The 26490-nt window shown below is 38.9% G+C and overlaps 2 protein-coding genes across 5 annotated transcripts in view; one reads left to right on the top strand and one right to left on the bottom strand.

Moving 5' to 3' along the window:
- Positions 1 to 16509, bottom strand: part of LOC140359153 (coiled-coil domain-containing protein 148-like) — a 43979-nt gene extending 27470 nt beyond the window's left edge. The window contains exons 1-8 of the mRNA XM_072444019.1: positions 16418 to 16509; positions 15898 to 16022; positions 12438 to 12541; positions 8833 to 8924; positions 8578 to 8729; positions 5649 to 5744; positions 5394 to 5572; positions 4133 to 4271 (exon numbers count right to left, since the gene is read on the bottom strand). Coding sequence (XP_072300120.1) covers positions 4133 to 4271; positions 5394 to 5572; positions 5649 to 5744; positions 8578 to 8729; positions 8833 to 8924; positions 12438 to 12541; positions 15898 to 16022; positions 16418 to 16472 — 942 coding nt within the window. The 5' untranslated portion in view covers positions 16473 to 16509. The remainder of the gene's footprint in view (positions 1 to 4132; positions 4272 to 5393; positions 5573 to 5648; positions 5745 to 8577; positions 8730 to 8832; positions 8925 to 12437; positions 12542 to 15897; positions 16023 to 16417) is intronic.
- A 936-nt stretch (positions 16510 to 17445) lies between these two features.
- The window catches only part of pkp4 (plakophilin 4), a 114172-nt gene continuing 105127 nt past the window's right edge, over positions 17446 to 26490 (top strand). For 3 of the 4 annotated variants that reach the window (XM_072444345.1, XM_072444343.1, XM_072444344.1), the window contains exon 1: positions 17447 to 17636. The gene's annotated coding sequence lies outside the window, so the exon portion shown is untranslated. Of the gene's footprint in view, positions 17637 to 26490 lie in introns of all 4 variants that reach the window. The other variant, XM_072444342.1, reaches the window with a different exon arrangement.

Here is a 26490-nt window from a genome sequence, read left to right as displayed (position 1 = left end):
TAATGATCTCAACTACACAATTACATAATCGATTACAGCAATACATCAAAATTATTACTGAAATTCAATTAATTGCACAGGCCTACCAAGTTACTGAATAAACTTGCCAACTTTTCTGGCCCACTCTTTACCAAATCACAACACAAACAAAGGAAAATAAATGTATAATCCTATTCTCACATTCGTTTTTCAGCACAGACAAACCAAATGTACTAAAGCAGCATTTATCTCTACCTATTTGTAAAGGCTAAACATTGTAACCCTATAGGCTATGATATGATATATCTTTGTAGTATTTTCAAAATGCACCAGACTTGGTAAACTGTGGTAATATGTCACCTCTGTTCTGAGGCTATGAAACGGTGCTGCTTTTTCTCTGCTGCTCTTTGGAAACTAACAAAGGTAATAAAATAGAAGGACGAGAATGGAATGAATATAAATTGTGCCAAATATTGGGCGAGTAAATCCACAGCCTTCAGCAGAGGTCAGCCAGCCACAAAGGAAAGGCAGTTGTCTGGAAATTCACTGAAACAATAGTGCAATTACAGCACTAACTATAGAGCTCCAATTGATCCATTTGTCAGCCAGAGCAACAGGAATGAGCTTCTCCACAACAAGAAATATCTGTCCAGCGTAGACGACTGACAAGGGTATGTTTTTCCTCTTGAGTTAAACATTGCTGTTGCATAATACTTAATGATGACTGTCAATGTAGTGTTATTTTCTCTGTTAGACCTATCTAATTTGCACATCTTCAGGGTTGTAACGACAGTAGCAGTCCAAGTGTCTAGTTTACAGTCTTTCTAGACAATTTCTCTAACCATTCGTTGTGTATTTCTATATTATCCAGGGAATGCTAACAAAATCCCGATTTCCAGTTAAAACAGTCGCCTCAGCTTCTCTGGTAGTGGCGCAGTGACTCTATTTATAATTTAATGTCCATATGACACATTGGACTACACTTTTCAGTAAAACAAAGGGATTATGAATATATTTAAGATTTTACAAACATGTTTGTATTTTTTTTTCTCCAATTTGGCAATTTTGCTGATGTTTATAATGTCACTTCCTGGTTTGACATGGCCAGCCAATATGACATAGGTAGATTTAATTGCACAACCTACTAACCAGATTGTAAACAAGGGCATTATGTATGGTATAATTTGACAAATAATTACACCTGACAACACTTTTATTTTGTTAAATGTTGTCAGCTGTCAGCATTTTTGATGAAATGACGCTTTTTGATGACATCACAGGGGTATTCTGTCGTAGAACTCAGCACTACTTCTTGTTTTTCAACTTTAACTTTCTTCACAAATTGCAACTTGACTGATGAAAAACTATTATAATTATTTACAAATGGTACTATCTCACCAATAAACGTCATAGTTAGAAAAACATGAGAACATGTCATATGGGCTTTAAATAATAGCACATTATTGGCAAATTTTCTATGAGAAGAGTAAGGCCCATTACCCCCACTGACATAAAGGTAATACAATAAACCTGAGCTGCCATTTGTTCACACTGTCTCGTTAGCAATATAAGTTTAATACAAATAATAATGCCATAATATGGCATTATTATTTGTGTATTGGTCTTACAAGCCTGTCAAGCCTCTCAAAGCGCTACAGGATTCATGGTAATAACTGTAACAACTGTAGCTACAAGCAAAGCTGCTAATCACCCCCTTCAGCCAACCACCCCCTCTTACTTACACACCACATTCATACAAAGACAAATATTTAAGCGTATAATAATATGAAATAATTTGTGGCATGATTGTGTAAACATGCAGACATATTTTTAACCTAATCTTCTTCTATTCTAATTTTTACTCATCACTCAAAAGACATTCAAAAAGACAAATCTGATGCACTGAGGATAAACTGGGCCACATGGGCACACACAGGCAGGACCAGAATTATTGGCAGCAAATATTGGCTGGTGTTTCGATATCTGTTGACACAGATACTGGAACCGATATATATCTCCCATCCCTCGCCCATATTGCACCAAAATATAAAAAAAAAATATCTACTGGATACACATCTGTCCCACTGGAAACAGGTCTGATAATAAATAATAAGATAATATTTTAAAACAAAATATTAACTTTAATCTCTACCTGAACTTGTTTTTGTGTGATTGAATGTGTTTCTTGTAAATAATAATTTGGGAAGAGAATTCTACAAAGAGTGTTGTCAAATATCAATCTTCTCAATCTCAATGTCTTACTACAATGATTAGACCAATAACTCTGAGTCAAAACAAACTTGGAATTAGAATTACTTAAAAAACAAAAATGAGTATTGAAACTCTTAATTATCAGGGTTTGGCTAACTCTCTGCACTTCATTATCGCCATTACACAGGCCATTTTAATTATAACTAATAGCTGAATTAATTGCTGTCTGGGCTTTAACTGGGCCAATTTTAAAATAAAAGGATTGATAAATTGGGCCGATCGCCCCTAAAGGCTAAACGATCAGAGCTCTGGTCGCAGAACACAGGCAGAACTGATTATGGTCACGGCATAAAAAGAAGAGGAGGGATGCTGTAGTAGTGGTCGTGGGGTCGTCATGGTGATGGGAGGTGAGTGGTGCATGCTGGGTGACATAGCACAAATCCTGCGGCGTGGCCAGTGGATCATTGTAGCCGTTTATCTGTGTGGTCGCTTGGTTCAAAGTGTTAAGCTGCATTGATTAGGAGGAGCAGCAGACTGGGCCGTTTGGAGAAAGATGGGAGGCTAAATCTACAGAGGATTTATGGGTGCTGCATGTGAACTCAGTGGTGGTCAACTTAAATACACAAAAACAACAATGGTTAGGTAGGAGGGATGGGATTTTAGTTTTTGATTCTGCTCTTTAATAAAATGTGTTGACTTTTGTAAAGGTGCTGTCATTATTTCGAAAAGTATGTTGTTTTGACAGCGTCTCAATGGGCCTTATTTACAAAAGGTAGTTAAAAAACAGGACAGACATAATATTTTGCATTTGCTGTTAAGTTTTAAGGCAATAATAACAGGAATGGATGGGGGTAGAGTGTGTACCTTGTCATTTTTGTTCTGTGTGTTTAATAGGTTAAGGAAATATTTGAATAATTTAAAAACGTATCATGACAGTATATTTTTTATTATTTTTGAAAGAAATTGAATATGTGGCATTTTTGGTGATGAGGTTCTGCTTTAAGATGTATAAACCAGATTTCTTTACCGTTTTGCATGCAGCTGTCAGATGAGTCGTTTCCTAAACTGATCAAACGTGATGATGTGTGTATTCATTGGCCTCCCCTATTATAGTTTGATTATAGAACAGAAATGATCTTTCATAGAAACTGTGTAGTCATTTTTATTTGAGTGATGTGTCTTTTAGCTTTTTCTTGTATCATTTACTATTATTGATTCACTGAGAGTAACAGTGTAGATTTTGGCAGTTAACAGTCACAAATTAACACATTTGGTAATTAGTCTAGAAGTGCCTCCAGAAACCTCTTGAGTATGAACAGAGAATTACTAGTGCAACACAAACATTAACAGTTAACATCAGCAGCCGACCTTGAGAGAAAATAAGTTTTACGCAGACTAAAAATCCGTTTTTGTGCCGCCCAGGGCATTGGTGAATCGCTAGTCACGTGAACATGGGACATTTTACACAAATCAATCTGCTTCATAGCATGTTTTAGCTGCAAAATTTTCCCTTGTTCTCCACTTTAATTCCCGCTTGACCAGAAGTGCAACTACAACGGAAGTGCCAATCCATGGGAAAAGAAAAGAGACAAAAGTGGGCGGGGCGGAATAAGGTCAATACACTACAGCATTAGTGTAATAGCATTAGTGCCCAGTGAACCAACTGTCTCCTGTGAAGTCTGAACCTGTGATCTACAGATTTCCAGGTAGTACAAGCTGCTGGTCATTTCACAGTAGGAGGCATAACTTCGGAAGGGCCTCTGGTATGGGTGGATCCCTCATCATGATACAAGGGGTGACCTGTACACACCCTTCAGAAAACTTTACAGCAGTGGCCACTTGTGGTGATGTAGGAAAGAGCAGATAAAATATGACCTCTGGAGTGCAAAATAGCTAACATGTTTATATCTAAGTATGCATACAATATAATAAAACCACTGACCAGATCTTGTTTTGTTCTGTCTGGGAACACTCTCTGCAGCATGTCCGTGCACAGACTCCTGTAGTTGGGCACGTCCTGGTTGTACTGTGAGACTATTGACGTGAACTGCAGGTGGTCCTCCTCACACCAACCACAGAACCTGAACATATTGATGATGACTGATTTAGCCTATATTTGTTGCATATTTACTCACCAAAGGAAAATGCAATCCCCAAATGTTTGCAGTGGCTTAAAAACAGCTTTAGAAATAGGAAAAAACTGCGTAAATTATTTTTGGGACAGGGTCAAGAAGGTTTGGCCCTCTCTGGTCTACGCTATCTTGTTGTAATCTATGACGCTCCTCTGTGTTTTTAAAACTCATACAACTTCACCAAACTAATTCTGATCATTTCAATGCTAATTTGCTGGATGGATGGATGGATTCATTGTTTGGATTGCAAAAGGCCAGTAAATATGAGATTTTCAGATGGAGATACTTTAATGATCCAGAAGGAAATTCAAACTCTGCTGCAGAAACATTTTTGCTGCGCTTCCCAGTCGCCTTTGTGTCTCAGTCAAAGGTCTCAGTGCAGCATTGCAGGAGGATTTGTCAGATAGAGTCAGCAGATTGTGTGCCGTGTCGAGGAGAGTAACAGCCCTCAGGACAAGAGACCTTTGAGTCTAGCATCCCCAGCATCTCTCCTACTTCGCTCTATTTTAATACATTTCACAGAGCTGAAGCCAAAGTGAATCTGCTTGAGGACATCCTGATATATATTGATGCAAAAGGAATATATTTACATACCAAAAAGGTGAATCTTCAAAAAGAAAAATGTTAATTTTTTTCTGTTGTTTAGATGTTTGATTATTACTTGCTTTTTCTGAGTCGTAAATCCTCTTCTCTCAGCACATGGCATGTTTCGAAGTCTGTGTATAGTGCAGATAACGATTATTTGAGGATTATTTAAAGAATCGATTAGTTGGAACTGATTTTTTTCAGGCTTAGTCCAAATTGCTATCACAGTTCACAGTATTTTAAACAAAACCTTATGTATATGATCATTTCAAAATCATTTTGACTTTACTTTTGACAATACCAAACTTTTAAATAGATCTAACAGTACAATGCCAAGGTATATAGTAGTTTAAAAATTGTGAATAAAATAAACCACAATTAACATCCTATTCAATTTCTTCCTTTAAGTGATGAATAATAATTTCTACACCTAAAATTAATAAAATATCATGAAAGGAGCTGCACATCTTTACCCTTTATACCCACCTGTCAGTCTGATGCAGCTTCTCTTGTAGGCCTTCCAGTCTTCCTTTGTACCTCTCTGACAGCGACTGGAAAGCCTCAATCAGAGACGATTTCAGCTCTGGGTATGGACAGTCCGCATCCTCAACCACCCAGGGGACATCCTCCATCATCCCCGCATCCGCAGACCCGCTCACCATGTCCTGCCATTTGAAACAGACATTAAAACCATCCCAAAACTGTAAATTGTATACTTATATTAAAAAAAAGGAAACATACCTCCAGTCCCTGAGCTGTAATTTCCGCCTCCACATAACGGTACTCGTCTTGAAGTTTTTTGATTATATATGCCTGCTGCTCCTTGACAAAGTTTATCTAGTAACATAAAACCATTTGGATAAGAAATCTATAGGCTTTGACATCATAATTGCGCAATAAAATTTGGAATAATGTGTGAAGCCAGGAGCAATACGGCATCTTCACCGACCATATTGCGATCCGTTCCATTTAGGCGTATTGAGCGTGAGATGATTAAGCTAATTTGCAGATGGCTCCCAGGGGCTTCCGGAGAGTGTGGTGCATGTTAAAGTCTAGGCTACCTCCTGTTAATATGGGTTGGATGGGATGGTACGGCTCGACAGGAAGAAGTGGCATTGCTTTGTATTAATTCACCCCGACAACCTGGAAGTGAGGAGCGGCTAATTTAGTCCATTAAGCTTCAGCGGCACAGGAAGCTCATCTGGCTGGCCATAAGAAGAGAATCCAATTATGTTCAATTCAGCCAAATCATTGCTTAATCATTTATTTACATTCCTGTGGACTTGACTTGAGTTGTTATGGTTTTGTTGCTGTTGGTTCGTATTGTAGAGATGATTAAATGTTGTCACTGCACAATCACATGTATATACCATAAATACTATTCAAAAGATTAGTGTCTATCTTCATAAAAGTAGTTGCATACATGCTCCAAAGAAATTACCTTGACATACTAGTTTGTTTGGACTACACTGTATAAGGTTCATTGGGGAACGATTAAGCACTGGTATTTACAGGCATTTACAAGCATTCATCACTCTGTCATTGAAAATAGGTTAATAAGCGGATTATTACGGCTCTTACTAAGATTTTGTACATGTTTTTGGTTAAATGGTTTACTAACATGAGGGGCTAGTTTTCCTAAAAGCCTGGCTAAAATGAGCCCAAATTCAAACTGAAGCTGTCCCTGAAATCTTTGGAGTACAAACAAATGTCTGGACTCTGTGTGAAGCTGAGACGCTGTCGTTTTGGCCTCTGATGTCTGATTTATTTATAAGTGGTCACATTAAAGTATAGCTGTCCCGGATAAAGTGGAAGGTAATAGAATGGAGTAAAACTAGTGGATGGAAGATGGTCTGATTGACACTAGTTTGGGCATTAGTTGGGTTTTGACAATTCCTCTTTAAAAGCTGAAGCAAATTTTCTTACATTTTTTTAATTAGGGACTTGTAATTAAAGGTGGAATTCATATACAAGTCCTATTAATTTGTTATTTTTATTTCAGGATCATTTTTTAATTTGGATGTTTGGCATACAAACTGGCTCTGATTCATCCCAGAAGGATTGATTTGACTGAAAATAAGTGGGTTATAGCTTTATTTTTTTGTCAATCGTGCCCAGCAGGTTGAAAAAGGAATAAATTCAGAGAAAAGTTTGAGGCAGTTATCAAATTGAACATAAGCATACATAAGCATACATGACATCATTATTTTAATAAGGCTCCACACAGCAACTATTTTGAGAGAAAATAAATATCTCTTGATTGCTTTCATTTTGAGCAAGGGGTCTTTTCGTTTACTTGCTAATTTATCTGGTTGAATCATTTTGTTGTATGATTGTGATTTAATAGGATTTTAACTACACAAAAGTTTTACTGAAGTGTTTTCCCTTACATGTCCTACTACATGTCCAAACACTATTTCTCATTGCAATTTTATGTGACAGTTTATTTGTCCACAATATTTTTACAGATAGGGGCAGACATCCATCATTCTGCTCGGGTTAGAAGGCACATTGGGACAGTGATAGGATCAGGACTAAAATGTCAGCTTTACACCCTCGGTATCTCAGAGATACTGCCCACAAGCAACAGCTACAGCATACTAAAGTATACATCCTGGTCCATTTGAATGTTATTTAGACATTTAGGTTTTTATCGGTCAAGCAATGAAAAGTCAAGAAATAATTAGGGAAGTATTCTTTATGTCATTCTAGTTTGTAAATTAGAGAGTGGAATCCAGCCGTTTGGGGTCATGGGGAAAAAATGCTCGCTCTTTAATGACACCAGCTTACTTCTCAATCTCACCATTCAAGTGTGTTGTTTACCAAAAGACTTTGTAAGTTGAAGGCATAGAAAACAATCAATAAACTCTTAGACTGTGAAGGGGTGGAAAAAAGAATAGAGAAGAGCAAAAAGAATGGAAGGTGGTTTTAGATTTAGATTTAGAAATGTTGGGAAAGAAACTGATACAGCAAGAATGAATTTATGTAGGATATTTTGCCATTGCAAGTTAGGGCATCCAAGTCATTACACAAGGGTCAGTAAAATAATAATCTATATGTACAACCTCAGGAAAAAGTAGATTACAAGGTTCCATCTTGTCACCATGATTAAACAAAAAATATGACACAACTTAAACCAAATTTAACTAGAAATTGGATTAGATCTAGCTAGACAGATAGACCCTTGCAGTGTTTTGTGTAAATTGTTGGCGATTAGAAATGAAATTAGCATACTTGCTAACAACCTCGTAATAAACATTTCTAAAATCTGATGTGTTGCTAGATAATAGTGCACAAAAAACACAGCTGGCCACAACAGTTTGACAAGAAAATTGTTGCGTTTCATCTAATGCCACATATTCTACAATAAGTGAACTTTGGAGACTTTAGAGAGATTGGAGTTAGGTATTGATAGATATTACTTGTTGGCAAATGAAATGAACAAATAAACAAAAAACATGCATACAAACAACACAATTCCAGATTTTAAATTGCTGCCTCACTGAAATGAATGGCATAGAATGTTTACATAAGTACCAGACTGAAAGGGTCTATTATGTCTTGTATTCATCTGATAAACTGGTTTGGATAAAAAGTACAAAAAGTACCTCATTAGTACCAATCCCTTTGTGTTTTAGCTGAGTTCCATCACGCCTCTGAGTTACTGTACCTGTTGTATGACTTGATCCCGGTTGGACACATCAGGGCTGAGTGGTTGGTTTAGCACTTCTCGCAGTCTGTAGTGGACGTCGTCTCTGAGCTGAAGAACAGGCTCCACTGTGGCTCTCCTGAATCCCTCGCGCTCCCTCTCCAGACAGAGCTCTTAACCCACAAGCACAAGTAAAGTTATTCAGAGAGCACTTTAACAGGATTACATAACGGTGGCGTTTGGTGAATGTTTGCAAGCCGAGTACTGTGGGTTCACCATATTCCAGAAGTGAGAAGATGGCCGTGTCGGTTCTGTCCCTTGGCTTGATTTGCTGAAAGAAGTCCTGGATGTCGTCCTGGATGTTCTTCCTGTCAGACAAGAGGAGCGTTTCATCATGGGGATCATCACTATTATGCACATGAAGCCACCTCCACATGTGTGATTTAAATACATATAAATAAATATGTCATAGCTTGGTTCTTGACACAGATACATTTATAAAAATAACAGCTTATCTTTTTTTAATTCAACAATGAGCTAAACTCATTAGCTAATTTGTAACGCAATGTAAACAAAAAGATTTGTGGTACATGCAATTCCCGAACCACATATATTCTAATTGTCAAGACAAGAAAACAGACAAGCTGAAGCATAACAATGTATCTTTTAGTTTATGCATGTCTACAGTGTTTACACAAATGCCTGAATGAACAAAGCAGATTAGGAATATTTCCTGGTAACTATATTAAAAGTGTATCCAAAAGGTCTAATAATATAAAATAGTATGCAAAATTAGAATACGGATAACACAGAAACTTATAGTGTAATCTTCTAAACAAAGGAATATATCATTTTGTGGTTACTTTGATGGTCCATTCACGTTTTGTTCGATACTTGGAACTCAACCATGACATTTACAGGAACATTCCTGATTAATTGTGATAATAATGTCTCACCTGTTATTGAAAATATAAATATATTTAAAGGTATACATTTTTGTCAATATTGCCCATCCCTAAGTGCATGTTTCTGGTGGAGGGTCTTCTACCTGCTTAGAGGAGTTATTGCTTTGCAAATTTTTCAACAGTATGGCATTACAGTAAACGTTTTTATCTTCATGGAGACGGGTCAGATCTGTGGAGAGGTGACCCTGCTGATGCGTGTTTGTTAGGAATAATTGAATAAATGCTAGAGAAAACCTTCCATGCAAAGCGCCAACATGTCCACAAGAAAAGTTACATAGTACAAAATAGTGTACAATAATAAGCAAGCAAGATTTATTTGTATAGCATGATTTGTATGCAAAGTGCTTATGACATATTGTATTGCACCTTACTTAATAAAATCAATAAGAACATTAAAACGTGTATGATTTAAGTACTTGATACTGAAAACTTTACCCACAAACAACTCATTAGCCATATTTACAGTATGTTAAATCGCTGCACCCAGCCATCCTATGCAAATGCTGTCATCATCGTAAATTCTCTATGCATCTGTAATGAATCTCAGCCCTGTACACATTATTCCCCATAAATGATCGTGGGTACAGAGCCATACTTTGTTGCCTTTTGTCTGACAGAGCCTTTGTAGTGCCAAGGTAATTGAACTGGTTTAGCTGCACGAGGAGCGGTGGCACATCTTTATGACGGGGCTCATGATCAAGGCCCTGCGCTCGTGTACATCATTAACCTTGGCTATCTCAGGCTCAGACGGCATCATGCTCAGGCTGCAGCCACGAGCTAGAGCTGCCCTTCTCCCTCCACAAAGCATGACGAAGAGAGCGCGTGGAGCCCCGGTGGGTAGCCTCAGCTGTAGAATACACAATTTCTACATTATGCAATTTGATGCGTCAATAATCCAGGATTATCTGATGTGCTTTACAAAACAAAGAAAGGGCTATAATCAATTTGAAGGTCTAGGTATTAAATAATTCTCCCAAAAAGAGTAAATTTTTTTACATGTGCTGTTAAGTTATGTCAACAAAAGAGTTGAATGCTTGATTGATTTTTACAATTACTGTACTATAATGCTGCTGAATATTATACCCACAAAAACTAGTGCCTCCATGATATTTCAAGCTAGCTAGTATTGCTACAGTAATACTTCTGTTTAGTTTGAATGTTTTGTATAGCTCTTTCCAGATAGTAAGTACAGATTTTAACCAAGGACTCTCCTTCCACCTGACCCAACCCTTTGTCATCTGCCAGTAAGGCCAGTACAGGGACCTCTGGCACCACATTGCACTCAATATTTTTCCATTGAGCTCTGGGTCACACCATTTTTTCTACTTTTAGAGACACATTTGCAACTTAGATTACAAATGTATGGCTAATTGTGTAGATATGGCTTCATAGCAAGTATATCATAGGTTACCATTAATAAAACCACTATTTGTGTTAGCACGTCTACTTTAGACATCCTCCTAATGTGTCTATGTATTCTGTGACTACATTATAGCAGTGGCTCTCACCAAATACCAACCTTAGTAAATATGTTCCTTTCCATATACCGCCAAAGCTAAACCCAGACCTTCTCAGGCCAGCATTAGGGCTAAACTAAAGGGTGTGTTTACACTTGCACATTCATCAGACCAAAATTGTGACTAAACAAGGTTGAATCCAAAAATAAATCAGGATTAGATCAGCACTAAACAAGGACTAGAACAGGTCCAAAACATGTCCACATCAACGCTCAAATGGGCTCAATTAAGGACCAAATAACAACAAGTCTGAACGCACCCTATACCAAGGATACAGTAGTTGTAAATAATGATTAACTGAGGGAAGACTAAAATTAATAGATTGGTCTCTAAATTAAACAAATACTCACCACTTACCACATTATGCTATCATGATAAAATATGTAATAATAATCAGGCCTGCGTTGATATACCAGTATCAATATCAGTTGGAAATAATGGAAATTGTAATGGATAGCGTTTGGATTTCTTATCTTCTGATACTGATCCGATACTCCAATTTTGCACAGTATGAAATGGGAATGAGACTGGGGAATGACATACAGCAAAGTGTTGAGAGCAGAATTCAAACCCACCACGCTGCCGTCCGCCCCACACAGCAGGCAACTTCGACCCAGACCTTAATTCTAAAGCTCATAACCTACAGAATTCAGTCAGTAAGTTTATTTTACCATGTTTTGCTGATGTAAAGTTACTGTAATGGGTGCACATTATTAGCATGTTCATATCATTAACTCTTAAGATTGAGTTCGTAGACGTAGTAACCTGGAAAGTAACTTGATATAGGTTGATATTTGGTATCAGTTGGTATTGAAAGCTGGATCGGTTTATCCCTAATAATAATGCACTGATCTTATAAAGCGTTTTTACAGTTTTATTCAGTCACTCCACTGTGTTGTGGTATAATAGTGTAGCCTAACCTGACCTGCGGCTGCCTGAGAGAGAAGTGGCCATCAGTCTGCGACAACGCCTCTATGGCCACCAACCACTCTGCCACACACCATGTTCATTCAGATAAGTGCAGCACTGGCAAGATGGGATTAAACTATCAACCAAATGAATAGACAGGAAATACACCTTTTTTTTGGTGTGGATTACTCTATTTATTTTCTTATTTTCTTTTTGCTCTCTGGTCTTCCTCTATTTTTAATTAATATCTATATACAAATAAAACATCTTCCTCTGAACAAATTTAGCATTTTAGCAACATCCCTCATTTCATTCCTTACTCCTTCTTAGTAGCAATTTATACCTGCCCTTCTTTGCCGTGTGCTTTTTAGCTGTTTTTTTAAGCAGCTTTGGCAGAAGGCTCAGTGGAGTGTGATAGCTGTGCAGTGTAATAGTAGATTGAGAAAAGTGCAGCAGATAATGGCAGGGCATAATCTGGGGGGGCTCTTACTCAGCCTTCTGCAGCCTGGGGCACTCGGAGCTCCACACCTGCCTGTGCTGCCGTAGGATTGACCTCTCCTTGGTAACCTTAGCTGCACACAAGCTCCTTTCAACCTGTAAGAGAATGTAATGTAGTGTAAAGAGTTATCCTTAAAATGAGAGAAAAACACATTTCTCGAGTGGCTGCCTTTAAATTTACTCTCAAACGTTTGGGTTTCCGTTTGACTCAAGACTTTGTAGTAATTGGGAGACAAAATAATAAACAGCGAATGCAAGATGCTACATGTACCTTCACATTATCTATGGGCGATCTGTGAAATGTGTCTGAGCAAAATATCTTCCAGTGTATTACAAGCCAGAATAAATAAAGTAATACTACAGTATGTACCTCTATCTGTATTATAATTTATTTCATGGCCACAAAAAGCACTCATTATCTCACTTTAGTATTTAAGCATTTAAGATAAGTTTGTTGTATTGTACAACAAACTGTTAACAGTTTTAACCGTGTCCCAATAGTTTTAACCGTGTCCTAACTGTGTAATATGGGAATCCATGTATCAAGAAACTGAAACCCATGAATAGAAATGCTGTTTGTAATGTGACAAATTTCAATGATTAAATGTGCATTGTATAACTTTTTTTTACCTGTTTATCACCAAGGAAATGTAGTTGCTTTGGCTGAGAGCATTAGACTTATCGTTCTTCAATGTAATCAATTATACAAGTTGTCATAATGTGCTTTGCCAGTACGGCACTTTGTTGTGATGACATTTACTGTGACAGACAGTCAGGCACTAAAGGGAAAGGCAGAAATCAGCGCTGCAGTTTAGAACAGGAAGCCAGCGGACTTGTCTCTACTAAGACATTTTAGATCAATATTGGAATTTTCAATGTCCAACATATAATACAATAATCCTTGGGTGTCATAGATTATCATTATAGCCCATAGCAGACAGAAGTACTATGTCTTCTTGCATTCTTTCTGTTAGCGCAGGGTTTCAGACACAGATCTGAAACTTCCCCAAAGCAATAACATCTCCATGGAGACAAGGAGGCGACAGACCCTCCACCAGAAAAATGACATAATGTCCTTTAATAAAACTGTAAATTAAAAACTTGACACGTATGTTTATGGTACAAAACAAGAATGTACCCCAGCAAAAATAAACATGTATACTTATGATTGCACTATTCTATTCTCCAAACATGTGCACTGGTAATATAAAAGAAAAGTATTACTAAAAAAATGCAAAAATGTCAAATAACAGCGGGAGACTGGAATAATCAAGCAGAAGCGGCTGACATGCATGGGGCTCCATTATGAAGAACAAGAGGTGCAAATCCTAATGGCCTCTCGTTTGTTTCCTTTTATAATAACGAGAGAACAAGGTTGTCGGTCACAGCACACCGAGCACCAATTCCCTGTGTTTCTTTGCTTGTGTTTCCACCCACAGGCCACTGGTTTAGATAATTGCACTGAGCCAATCTCACAGCAACATTTGAATTTACAATGCACTACTGTTATAGACTCAATGTGATTATAAACTGTACAGAGCTTAATTTTTTATGACAAGTAATCGTATTTGTGATCATTTATACTGATCACACTGTTACCCACAATGCATAAACACCTAAAACGAGAATTACATTTGTTAATACATGGTTTAATATCTGCTTTCCACATTATGCAAGCTTATGGAATGGTTTAGTGCTAATCTAATTTAATTTTCTTTCCAATAAAAGGTAATTGTGACTTGAAAGTTTTGTATTAAATGTGTATTTGGTGTGTTGAAGTATTATATTTTTGAAGCATGTAAAAGGGAGAAAATAAGCTGAAGGTTTAGCTGTTGTTTTCAAAGATATTATTTTGTTTGTCTGGACAATCAAAAGTCTTCTAAATATTATACTATGTACTATAGGGTCCGCAAAGTTAGTTCTGACAAAAACAAGCTCACGATCTGGATATAGTCGTCTTCCTGGGTGCTCCTGACAGGCTGCCCCAGCGGCATTGAAGAATGGGTCAAAAGCAGGGGACAAATTTCCTATAGGAAGCCGACAATGTGTACCTTTCATGTTACAAGTTTCCCTGTTTATTGCTTACTTTTCGTAGCAACAAACGAGAAGAGGAATCTAGTTTGGACTTTCGCAGCCTATAATCTTTATTTTGAAACAAGGACAAGGTTCACTGGATGCTGCTGCAGAGTAAGCAACCATGCAACCCCCTTTTACTGCATTTTCTACTGCTGTGAGACGAGGAATGGGAAATGTTCAAGTTTCGCTATCTTCAGAGCAAACGCTGCCTGCAGTGAGGAAAAATGATCTCAGCTCAGGGCAACTTATTCACTGTCTATCACATCGCCAATAGGACGTGCGCGCGGACCCAGAAAAGCTGCCTTTCAGCGGGGAGCCCTGCACGAGGACGTCGCCTGTCTTATCTGGGTTATGCAGAGAACAGGGGCTGCAACGAGGCCATGGGCGACTGTAAAGATACTGAAGACTGGCTCCTAGCTTGTACTATGTGCCCATTACACCACTGCAGGTCCAACTTCAAACACTTATTATAGACCCCAAGCAGCTAAATGAATATTCATGACAGAGTGGTTCTGCTTCTGTGTACCCCACTGATAAAGTTGTTTGTTTTCATTAGCGTAAAGATTATGCAGTGTGTATTTTGTTAGCCAGTTGTGCAAAGCATTTGGTGCATAGGTCAGCTTTGGTTTTGGTTAGTGCGTCTATAACGTACTTTTCTTTCATTTCTTTTGTATTCTTTTCACAACAAATATGTCTGTTTTGTAACGGCTGGAGCCAAATTGTGTTTTTACTGTTGGTTTGTATGCACGGTCAAACAATAATTCTGAAGAAAAAGTCAGAAACTCGCCAAGGAATAAAATCAATGTGAGGAATTCTGTTTCATTACCATTTGCAGCCACAAGAGGTCAGTAAAGACATAAATAATTCCTTTTAGAGTTCTCAACTGGCTCAAATTAATGCGGCCACAAATAATTTCACATTTTTTAATCAACTAAAGCCAAGAAGAAAATCAATCGTGTATTCATCATTTAAAACTGTTACTACTCACTTAATAAAAAGGTTTAACTGTCATTTATTTAATTTGTAAGTATTTAAAGGTACAGTAGCTTTCTGGTGATAGAAACTTAACTGCATAAGTCCATGAAAAAAGAAAGTTAAAACCATAGTATTAAGCCATTCCACGGGATATTATAGCTAAAGACATTCATTTCCATGGAAACAAGCTAGAGGAGTCCAGGTAAGAGTCAATTTTGTGGAGCTGCAAGCCCACTCACATCTTTTGTGCAATATAACCATCCAAAAAACCCAACATACTTTTGTTTTACTCTTTTTATCTAAAATGTTATCTACCGTCCTTTAAATAACAACATAAATCAATTGCATAATCACATTTGATATTTCATACATTGGTGTGACATTGATTGGACAAAAATTACCTTTTGTCCGATTAGATTAACGTCTTGACGTTTGGCCTCCATTATGGCCTGCAGTCTTTCATATTCAGCTGGTCTGTACATGTGGCTGCTGCTGAAGCCGTTTTTCATCCGTATTGTTAGTCTTTCTGCATGGATGTAAGCAAATGATATGGCTGAATTAGAATCATTGGAAATGGCTGACAATTTCTGATGTCGGAGGAAAACTCTTCATGCTTGCTCAGCACAGAGGGAAAGAAAGGCTGATAAATAGCACAGAGAAGATGCTCCGTGCTCGAGGAAAGTCAGAAGTATCAGCATTCAGGGAGGCAGAGGGGGGCAGGGAGCAGGGAGCCAACTGACTGTGCAAGAATCATGTGAGCTGTTCAGTTTTGAAGTCACACTGACAGCTGAAGAAGCACAGGCCTCAATTCGTGTTTGACACAAGACATGACAGTTACCAAGACAATTCAACTACACTTGGGGTCAAAAGGGCTACGCAGTGTAATGGGCGGTGAAAATAATGAAGTTTCTGCTGACTTACCAACATCATCTGCATTGAGCTTGGTGGTGAATGTACGAGGATCGGTCTCACTCATCTTTGCTGGGTGAGGTTGTTGTAGGGTATTGATTGAAGAAGCTTTACTCTGATAAGTAATACATATTAACACACAAATCTGCATATGCTTTTGTTTTATTTGTTACTGAAAATTAGTTTAACCAAAAGCAGGAGTGAGACAAAGACACTTTGACCTTGAATGTCTTAAAAACGGCTTACTAAAATTTTACGTTTAAGCTATACTATGTGGCTTTGCTCGTTTCCATGGAGATGTTATTGTATTACCAGGAATGTCCCACAAAACTGCATCAAAATGTATTAATCTTATTCAATTACAGGTGCTTTAAATTTAATTCCAACTTTATTTATGTTTTTTTTTGCAAAGACAATACCTTGAAAAACTTACAGTGAGAAGGATTGCCTCTTCACAGATCTGACCTGTAACCAGGCCTGTTTGCATCTCTTGCTTGTCTCTATGGAGGAATCAATACACCATGCTGTGGAAAAGCAATAACATCTCCATGGTGAGAACCAAAATGGTTGCATTGTGTGTGCACTTCTAACTTGTCTTCATTTATTGGTCACATAGGAAAATGTACAAAATAACATAGAGCTAGTGTCCTGTTGGACCAGATAGCAATACCGTTCATTTGGACGTTAGCTAACTGGGTTAAAACAAGCAAAAAAACGTCAACAATGCTTAAAATATGACACCACTGCAACAAAAATCAGCATTTCATTCTTCTAACAAACGAAAAAAATTCCAAACCAAGAACACAACGCGTCCTCGTCAACGGTGTAATTATCAACAACCTGCAATTTACGGTAGCTTACCTTTCAGCAGCGCGGCACAGTTGACAAAAATTTGTAACCACGGTAACTGTTTTCTTCGGCTGCGATTGGCTCAGTCGCGTCCGGGTCCCGCCTCAACCCACGCCCTCCCCCCCGGGCTCAGGACCAATCAGGAGTGCTCGGCTCGTTCCCACATTCGGCCTGACGTCATGCCCGCGCGCAGAGCCTGGGACCGCTGAGTGCGGAGCGGCGGAGGGACCTCTTCTCCTTCAGGCTTCCACGACTATGGAGCCGCAGAGTTTTTCCTCCTCTTCCGCACGCATGGGACTAACACCACGGGACCTATGAAGTTCAACACTCCCACGTAGACCCACGCCCGGAGCTCACCCAGCGCGACAACAGTCCTCCAGAGGTATGCGAGCGCTCGTTTGACTCAAAAACTGGATGGAAAATTGGGGGGGGAAACATGGGGAAAACGAAAGCATCCGCGCGCCCAGGCATGCGTGCTCCCGCTGCCGTAAGTCTCCACTGTGGAAAAGTGTCTGTGGAGTTTTGTTTGGAGCTTGTGAAACAGTCTAGCTATTTTCCCCTTGCCGCGAGAATTGAATAAAGCGCTAATCTTTCTCTCGTGACCGTTTCCAACAACGGAACGCGCACATTTGAGGGAAGAACCGAGGCGCTGTCTGTGGAGAGAGAGAGAGGGGGAGAGAAAAGAGAGGAAAGGGGGTCTGGGATGAACTAAAGGCTCGTTCTTTTCTCACGTGAAGACCCCCAAGTTTCCTCGCGATCGCGTGCCGCGGTTGGTGAAGTGACCCACACGCAGGTGAGTGTGAGAGAATCCCAGGAATGCGAGGGGGAGAGAGGGAGGGCGGGGGAGACGATCCACACTACGTAAGATAAGCTCACCTTTTCCCTCACGTATGCAAACTACAACGGCATATTTAACGTGTACAATGTGCCTTATGCGTGGTTGTTTCTGCAAAGGACGCGTGCGTAAAGTTGTGCCATTTGTGACCAAGCGTCTAAAAGATGAGATCCATTAGTGTCCCAGGCTCAGAGAGTGTCCTGCCACATTTGCCTTTGCTTGTCATGCGTTTTATCCTTGTCGAGTTGTCTCAAATACTAGGCCATCACGCACAGTAGCTTATGTCCTTAGAGATATTATTGCCTTGTCCCATATTTTCGAGCCAAAATAGCCTTTATCTTGTCTTCTAAGCTGCATTTCTGAAGGGAGTTGCATTTTTTTTTCTCCCCACGCAGCTAATCCTTCAAAGTCATGTTTAACTCATCTTAAAACTTGACCCAATATCATTTAGCTTTGGCCATTTCCAAGGTGACATTTTCTTGTAGTGTTTACTTAAAAAAGATTGTTTATGAACTGCAAGTGATTAAAGAACTAGATCCTCACATTTTCAGCAAAGTCAGACAAACGTATTTATTTTCACTCTTATTCTCGGTCCAATAAGGAAGAATAAACTCTGTAACGGTGCTTGTGATTTCCATTAGCCCTCCAGACGGATGCCATAACGACGCTGACAATGAGTGGCTGGGAGAAAATGAAATGCCTGTTACGCTTGCGCTTTTGCTTGACGAATTTGGTACTTTTTTTTTGCAGGTGGCGTTCATTGTCACTTTCGTTGGTCATGCTCTGTTCTGACCCTTGCCTCTGCAGCACAGAATTGCAGTACGTTTTTTCCTGAATTGTTCTGGTTTTCAGGTCATAGGTGTGTTATGGGGATGTGCGTACCTTTGCTGTGTTGACACATCCGGGCAGGGGCCTCTTGGAAGTATGCCATGAAAGAAATCCAGTGTAGGCGGTTCTCTATTGACTTTAGTGCGTGGAGAATCAGCAGAACGTGAGAAATAGGGCAAGTTTGATTTTTGAACCAAATTTGGCGCACAATAAATCACCGTTTTGATAGTTGTTTGCCTTTTTTTATATTTACAACCTTTATGTTTTTCTATAGTTTCCATTGGTGGAAAGTAACAAAGCACAAAAATAATAGTACTGCATTTCAAATATATGTTCTTACTTGAGGATTTTTTTACAGTGGATACTTTTACTACAGAACATTTTAGAGCACGTAGCTGTACTTTCTACTCCACAACCTTTGTTATGGTTTGAGGGGTTATTTTTTCAAGTGTTTATGATGACTTTATGCTTAAAGGTTTTGAGTTCAAGCTCCAGCTTTGGCCAAACAAAATTATACACATAAAATTCACTAGAAAATAAATTGATTGGAAATGCTTCCGTTTACACAAAATCTGCACAATTCTTTATCAAATCACTCAATTTAATGTTCTAACATTTTTCAAAAATCGGTGTGAAATACTTGAACTTTTTACGTGAAAATACTTGAACTTTTTATCTTTTTTAAATTATATGTTTAAACCATACTTCAAAAAACTTTAGTAGGTTTTTTATGTGCTACTTTTACTTGAGTGTTTTTGTCACCCTGTATCTGCACTGCTGATCTGTCCCTGTACTTCCTCCGCCGCTGCTAGTTTCTCATGCATAGTTAAATGAAAACTGAGGACTTGTTCTCGCTGACATGTCAGTTTGACCCACTCTTCACAGTAACTTGTTTTTAACACAAAGTGACAACCGTAAAACTGTTTAGCGTATTTTGGCAGGACTTTGCCTCTTGTATTTTTTCATCCTCTAGTTTTGGCCCAGCATCAAGGCTTAAACCCTCACCCCTCTCGTACGTGTCAGATTAGCTTTTTTCTGCTCTGATCAAACGTGGCTTCTCACTTTTTTCTGTACAGAATGTGTTCCAGTTGCACTTGGAAACCAAACGGCATGGCCATTTTTCTTGCTTCTGTGCTTTGTGCATGCATGTATGTAATTGCAGAAATATCAAGCTGTTCCCACAACAAGTCAAGAGAAGGTCAGCAGCCCTTGTGCACTATTCAATCAGTCAAGTGCCTTTACAAGTGCACCACACTCTGGGTGGTAGTCATCATTTGTTTTGAAATGTTTTTGGGGCTTTTTGGACAAAGTATTATGTTTTGTACTCTCGGCAAAGTATCAATTATGTTTGGTTGAGTCCAACGGTGAGAACTACGGTGAATTAACAAAAACAACGTAATATTAAATAGCTTTTCTGGGTGTGTGATGAATTTTGAATTACTTGTGTGGATAAGCCCTGGCATGTAAGGCGGCTGGGTGATTGTCAATGGATTCCTGAAAGAGTCCATGCTTTTGTTGGAACCCGGACAGCTAAGGATGATAAAGCACACAAAGCATGTCAGCGCTCCGAGAGATTAGCGTCACAATAGATTTTTTTTCCCTGTAAAATAGTTCTCCGAAGGGCCTGCGTGAAGAGTTTAAGCACGAGAGTTCGAGCTGCTGGCAGTGGGAACAGCTGGGGCTAAGCTTTTCCACTACTACTACGACTATACTACAACTAAAACTGTCAAGGATCAAGCCGCTTGCTCAAACGGATTTCAGAAGCGGGAGATTTACCTCTGCGGCGGACGTAATACCTTGTTGAATATTTCACAGAGCTTCACACATTAACACCTCCGTCAACGGTGTTTCTCACTAATGCTAAAGAGACTAGAAGAGGAAATCCCGCTGTCATGTGTGTCGAGTCGAGAGCAAAACGGGAGAGAAACGGGCACTCCATTTTTCTAGAACACACATTTTCTCTTCTCATGCAGATTTGACCGTCCAAGGTTAAATGCTTCAAATTCTTAAGCTCCCAGCGGGCTTTTTGTTTTTTTAATACAGTATGAAACGTTTCTTTTCTTTTAACATTGTATTGTTTGGTTCCACAGTATGACATTAAACCTATCTACCTTGCATTCATTCAATTACATGTGGTTTTATTGTTGAAAAAACGTATCTTACCTGTTTTAAGATATGTTTAATGCCACATGTGGGACATTCTCTGCAAAAAGAAAAAAAAAACATGCATCCAGCCACCAGAAAAGTTACACAGTGCACCTTTAATGGGCTATGTATTGTGAAGTTGGTCATTTTATTTCAACAACTGTGCTGAAAACGCCATTTCACTATCAGCCATGAGTTTCAGATTGATGAAAATCTAGCAAAAAGCCTTTAAAATATCACCATGCAAACAGGAAATTAACACGTGAATAGATGATAAGCTACCTTAATCCCTGTGTTTTCTTTCTTGGTTTTGAATTACAAGGCTGGTTTGTGGTGTCATGTGTCCTTCCAAAATGGTGTGTGAACATCTATTCACGGCTTGTTAGTCCGGAGGTGAAGGCGTCTCGTCGATGTCAGGTTACATTCTGGTGGTCATACGTGGCGGTTCTCAGGCGAACTGTGAAAACTGAAACTTTCAGCAGGATTGTCTCCATCTGGTTTTCCGAAAGCCTGGAAAAGAGCACTGCATTCACTTCTTAAATGTCAGGGCATTTGAAAGACCGTTACAAAGTGAAATGAACTCAGAGAAAAAAAGAGTTGTTGACACTGAAAATGAACAAATACAGTTTGAGTAGATGACATTTAAATGGCTTTTGTATAGGTCTCCTGCATTAGTTGTATGTCTGTGGTTTGCCTCATCAGCGCGCACTCCTTTTTTAAAAATATCTATCAGGCAGTGATGGCATGAAACCTGTAGCCTCCAGGCAGACATGCAGCAGACATTGATCCTGAAAGAAACTGCTTCTCTTCAAGTCATTTCACAAAGCTTCATGTGTAATCTGAGCCTGAGCTACACACCACAGATTGTGCGCATCAAAAGCCTTCATTGAGTCAAAAGTCTGAATTTAGCTTCAAAGATTTACTGAATAATGAAAACATACATATTCATTCTTAATTGTGTTGAAATGGGTGTTATGATAATTCTAGGTGGGCTTGTTTTATTTCACTTCTGTATTTGAAAATGCGTGGGAACATGGCCCTATAGGGAATTCCATCCTCTGCAGTCCACAAATGACTCATTAACTAATCATTAACTGTCCCAAGGTCTTAAACAAAAACTATTTCTGCCCAAGAAGTTGTTTTGGGCTTTTAAAAGATTCACAATAAATAAGAACTGAAAAGTGAATCTAGGATTGCCAATTCTTACAAACGTTTATGAGCCAATCTGTTCTAAAGCCGCCGCTTACAGACCCATCCAGCCTGAAAGCACTCATTTTCATCTGAGGAAAACTCCTTTTTGCACCACCTCAAGTGCTCTCCGCCTCTCCACGCATCAGTAACTTTGAACAATTCCAGGCCCTCTTATTTCTGTATACGTTCACTCCCAGGTGCTGGCAAGATCCACCCAAGAACATTACCGGCCTCACAGCCAGCTGCACTTTTGTGTCGTACATGCTGAAATGGATCCCGGCCTGAGCCGCAAAGCCTTCCACCGCCTCCATGAATCATTAGAGTACGACTAAAGACGGAATTTATTTAGCTAAACTCTTGGAGTGTGATTTATTTTTTCAATTAAATCCCACTTTGATAGATTAGCAATGCCGTCTTGCTGAAACCCTATGGCCTCCCCTGTGAAAATGCACAAGGAGATATTAGGCGCTTTGTGTGAGTAAAAGCCTGGAATAACCGAAAAAATACAGCGCCGTGGGTATCTATTTCAGCTTCACTCACCTGTAATATTTCATTATATTTTGAGGCTGGCGGACATTTTCCTTTCCTTGGCCGACGTTACTTTAATTTGGTATTTTTTCACACTTCTGCTTCAATGTGTATTGCGTTCTCTGCCTTGATGGTTGAGGTACATGAATTGATTTTACGCTTCAGTAATATCACTTTTTACCTTCGCTCTCAGAATATCAGGACTTCTCATGCTATTTTATTATTTAAGCTAACAGGAAATTTGATCTAACTTTGGTAACAGATGTTTTGCTTTTGCTTGGCTGACAACACTTGAAAAATGACGTTTGGAGGTAAAGCTTGGCTGCCATGTTCAAGCTTCAAGATAATTGCATGATAATCAGTGTACCAAACAGTAGAGGCTGTTATGAGAAATAATTTTTTCCCCCCACTTTCGTAATTTTAGTGCCAGTATTGTAAAAGAACAGTAGCCATAATGTCTATTAAGCATTTGCGTTAGTTCAATTAGTAGTGGTTAAGAAATAGACACATCTGTTCTGATTAGCACTTCATAATGTTAATCATCACGCCTCAGTTTTGCAATATGTTAGCTGCATCAGAGCCAGTGTAATCAGCCAGCAGGAAATCCAAAGCCAGCCCTCTGTTTATTCATCTCATTTGAACAGGTTTCATTACATTTCACAGGAACTAGGCTTTCTTGCCCCTGTTGTGATCGCGGTGTTTACAATAGATCTAGTGTCAATGCTCCGTGGAATTTCATTTTGTTTTGCTATCAGTTTCATATTTTATTACAGTTTTGGATTTGACAACTCGCTTCAAAATAGTTGTAATAGTATTAATAATAAGACGTTCATCAATTTATAATAACAAATCATATTACAAAAGGACAACACAGGCTTTTGGGAAATTCCTTTTTAGTTCGTGGATTTTTTATGTTTTATGTCAAATGGACTTTTATGAGCTTTGAACCATGGTATAATGGTTTTCCTTTCATCATTACTCATAATTGTATTTTGATTCATGCATGTTTGAATAATCCATTATTGTGCTCAGAACATAGGTCTGTCCTAACATACAAAAAAATCTCCTGCTTATACATATAGGGTTAATTAAAAAAATGTCACGCAGCTATTTTCAACAATAAAAACGTGTTAATGAAAATCCACTTTTTGTGAGTGCTCAATACAAAAACAGGTATTGCATCTTTTTGTATAGCTTCGATTGCAAATATTAATACATGCACAATTATGACCAAATAATCAGACGCAATAATGACCTGAAAATGAATATTGCATGACAGCATGTACTATGAAGGTTTTTAAAGATATATCTGTAAATCAGTGTGCGGTCATTCTTTAATATTGATCTTACATATACCTTTTGTATCGTGCAGCATTAAGATTTATTTATTTATATTTCACAAAACGTCATATGTCACAAAAACATATGCATCCTATGAATCAATACTATCAAATCTTATATATGACTCATGCTTGTGTACTCTGTTCTATTTGATAAAGAAGTGAATCTGAAATACTTTTAAACCTATAGTCGGACAGCTTCTCTTTGGCAGCAACCTGCTTTGTGTCAGTATAATTAGATTTTTGTTTGCATCCTATAGCATTGCAATACTTTTCAGTGCCGTGTGTACTGTTTATTGTCAGGCTAGTCCCCATTCGTCCTTCCTCAGCCATACTTTACAGTAGATTGAAGATTATTATGCAGATACTTGTGGTGCTGCAGTTTTTATATCACTGACCCAGGCGCATGTATTACAGTAAAAGTCAAATCCATTCCATCTCACCAAAACGCAACAATAAACCCACACTATGTCACTTTATGAAGAAAAGTCCTTCAGCTCGGGCCTCTAATTCCAATTCAGCTCCGTGATTGATTGCGGCAGGAGATGAACTGTCCCAGAAAACTAATCAGTCTTAATGTGGAGTTGCTGAGTGGGCTCGCTGACTCACCTCAGACACCTGACATTGTGAACGCGCAGCGCTGCCAGGAGCTGGACATTTGTTATGCTAATTTGCCGTTTCAACATTTTTCTCCCCATTGGGATGAGCCCATGGAATTTCTGTCGCCTTTCGCCTCCAAGCCCTGCATGATATCAAATCCAAACACATTTGACTGACACTGACATGTAATGGAAGGAATTTTACCAAAAGGATTGAAAATGTATGGGGGGCATAGGCTTTGATCCAGGCTGTTACTCAGGATCTCTCAAGCCCTTTGCACCGGGGGGATGATGAGCACGGTGGCTAACAACGAAAATGAACTAGTTCTTCACATTTGCCGTAATATAAATGTTAATATTTTAACCATGTGACCAAATAAATAAGAAAAGCGAGAGAAAAGCATGAGAAGGAAGTGAGGGGGAACAGCATACAAAAAACCTTGCGCTCTGCTTCTGAGATGGGGAAGGTCCATCTGAAAGTGCTCGGTCTGTTCACTACCTGCTCCGCTCAGGCCAAACTGAAACGGAGCTGCACAATCAAGTTTGGTTTTCAGCATTTAGAACTAAATAAAACTTTGCTCACCTCAGATTACACTTAATAGTTTTAATATTTTAATTATTTCCCTTAAACTGAAAAGGGCTTATACGTTCTCCCTCTTTGCCTATTAGGTCATCAGTTTATCCAAACACAAATTTTACACCTATTTTGCATTCTTTTCAATTTGACCTCTGAGGCACAGACAACATGATATAATTCCCTCTCAGCTTGCGTTGCATCCACAGTCTGCGCGGGCTATAATTGTTTGCAGAAACGCAATCGGGCATTAAATATGTTCTACTAACATTGTGTGACCGGATAAGGCACGTCTTACTAGCGCAAACTGATTCCATTTAAAGGATTTACATCCAATCAGAATAATTCCTGTCCCCTTTCTGTCACAACACATACCAGAAGACACAAATTGAAAACAGCTGATGTAGCCTTTATTACAGCGTCATGTCTAGTATCATCATCCAGGAACAATGTGGCAGGTGAGTGTTTACATAGTTGTTCGTGGATAGCTTAGCCTTGTGCGCTCACTGCAAACACTGAATATTTGGTCTGCAGTCATCCTCCTCGAGTAAACATTCCCAGTAAGATGGAGTAAGTGTGTGGGGAGCGTGCACATCGAGTCGTGTGGACTCACTTTCCAGGCTTAACTTCAGTCCTTGCCCTGCCCCTGCTCAGACAGACTGCAGGATATTGCAACACTGTAGTTCAATGTGTTATCTAGCTCCCCGTGAATCAGGCATTGTGAATCCTGTTAGTTCAGAAAATGAAGGGCAGGGTGTCACACACTGCTCCTGTCTGCGAGTCTAGATTCTGCTCACGTGTTTAAATCCCAGAGTCAACAAAGAACAGGTATGTCCCGCTTTAAATAGCCCTCATTGTCCGAAAGCGGATTCTCTGTCTAATGATTGATAGAGTTATTAAATGTTGGCATGTGTCACCGCTTATTGCTTTCGAAAACAGACATTCCGTTGTGGATGGGTGTGTCAATTTGAGGAAAACATTTTCAGCTGTTCAGAGTGGAGAAAAGTCAAACGGATTTTAAAAATAACTTTTGTGTTTTTGCTTCTGGTCGTTTCACCACGTGGGAGACTCGCAAAGAATTTGTCAACAACACTTCCACACTACATTGGATTGTCTTTGTTACATAAAGAATTTAGCACGTTTTATTTAGCTTTTGTCCATGTGTTCTTGGAAAGCATGCCAGCATTTTATAATCT

The sequence above is a fragment of the Eucyclogobius newberryi genome, unplaced genomic scaffold, assembly GCF_026437365.1.
Source record: "Eucyclogobius newberryi isolate DKJ021-1_F unplaced genomic scaffold, fEucNew1.0.hap1 SCAF_14, whole genome shotgun sequence".
NCBI classification, from domain to species: Eukaryota; Metazoa; Chordata; class Actinopteri; order Gobiiformes; family Gobiidae; genus Eucyclogobius; species Eucyclogobius newberryi.
Note: the sequence above shows the minus strand (reverse complement) of the source record. Positions and strands in the feature narration are given on the sequence as shown.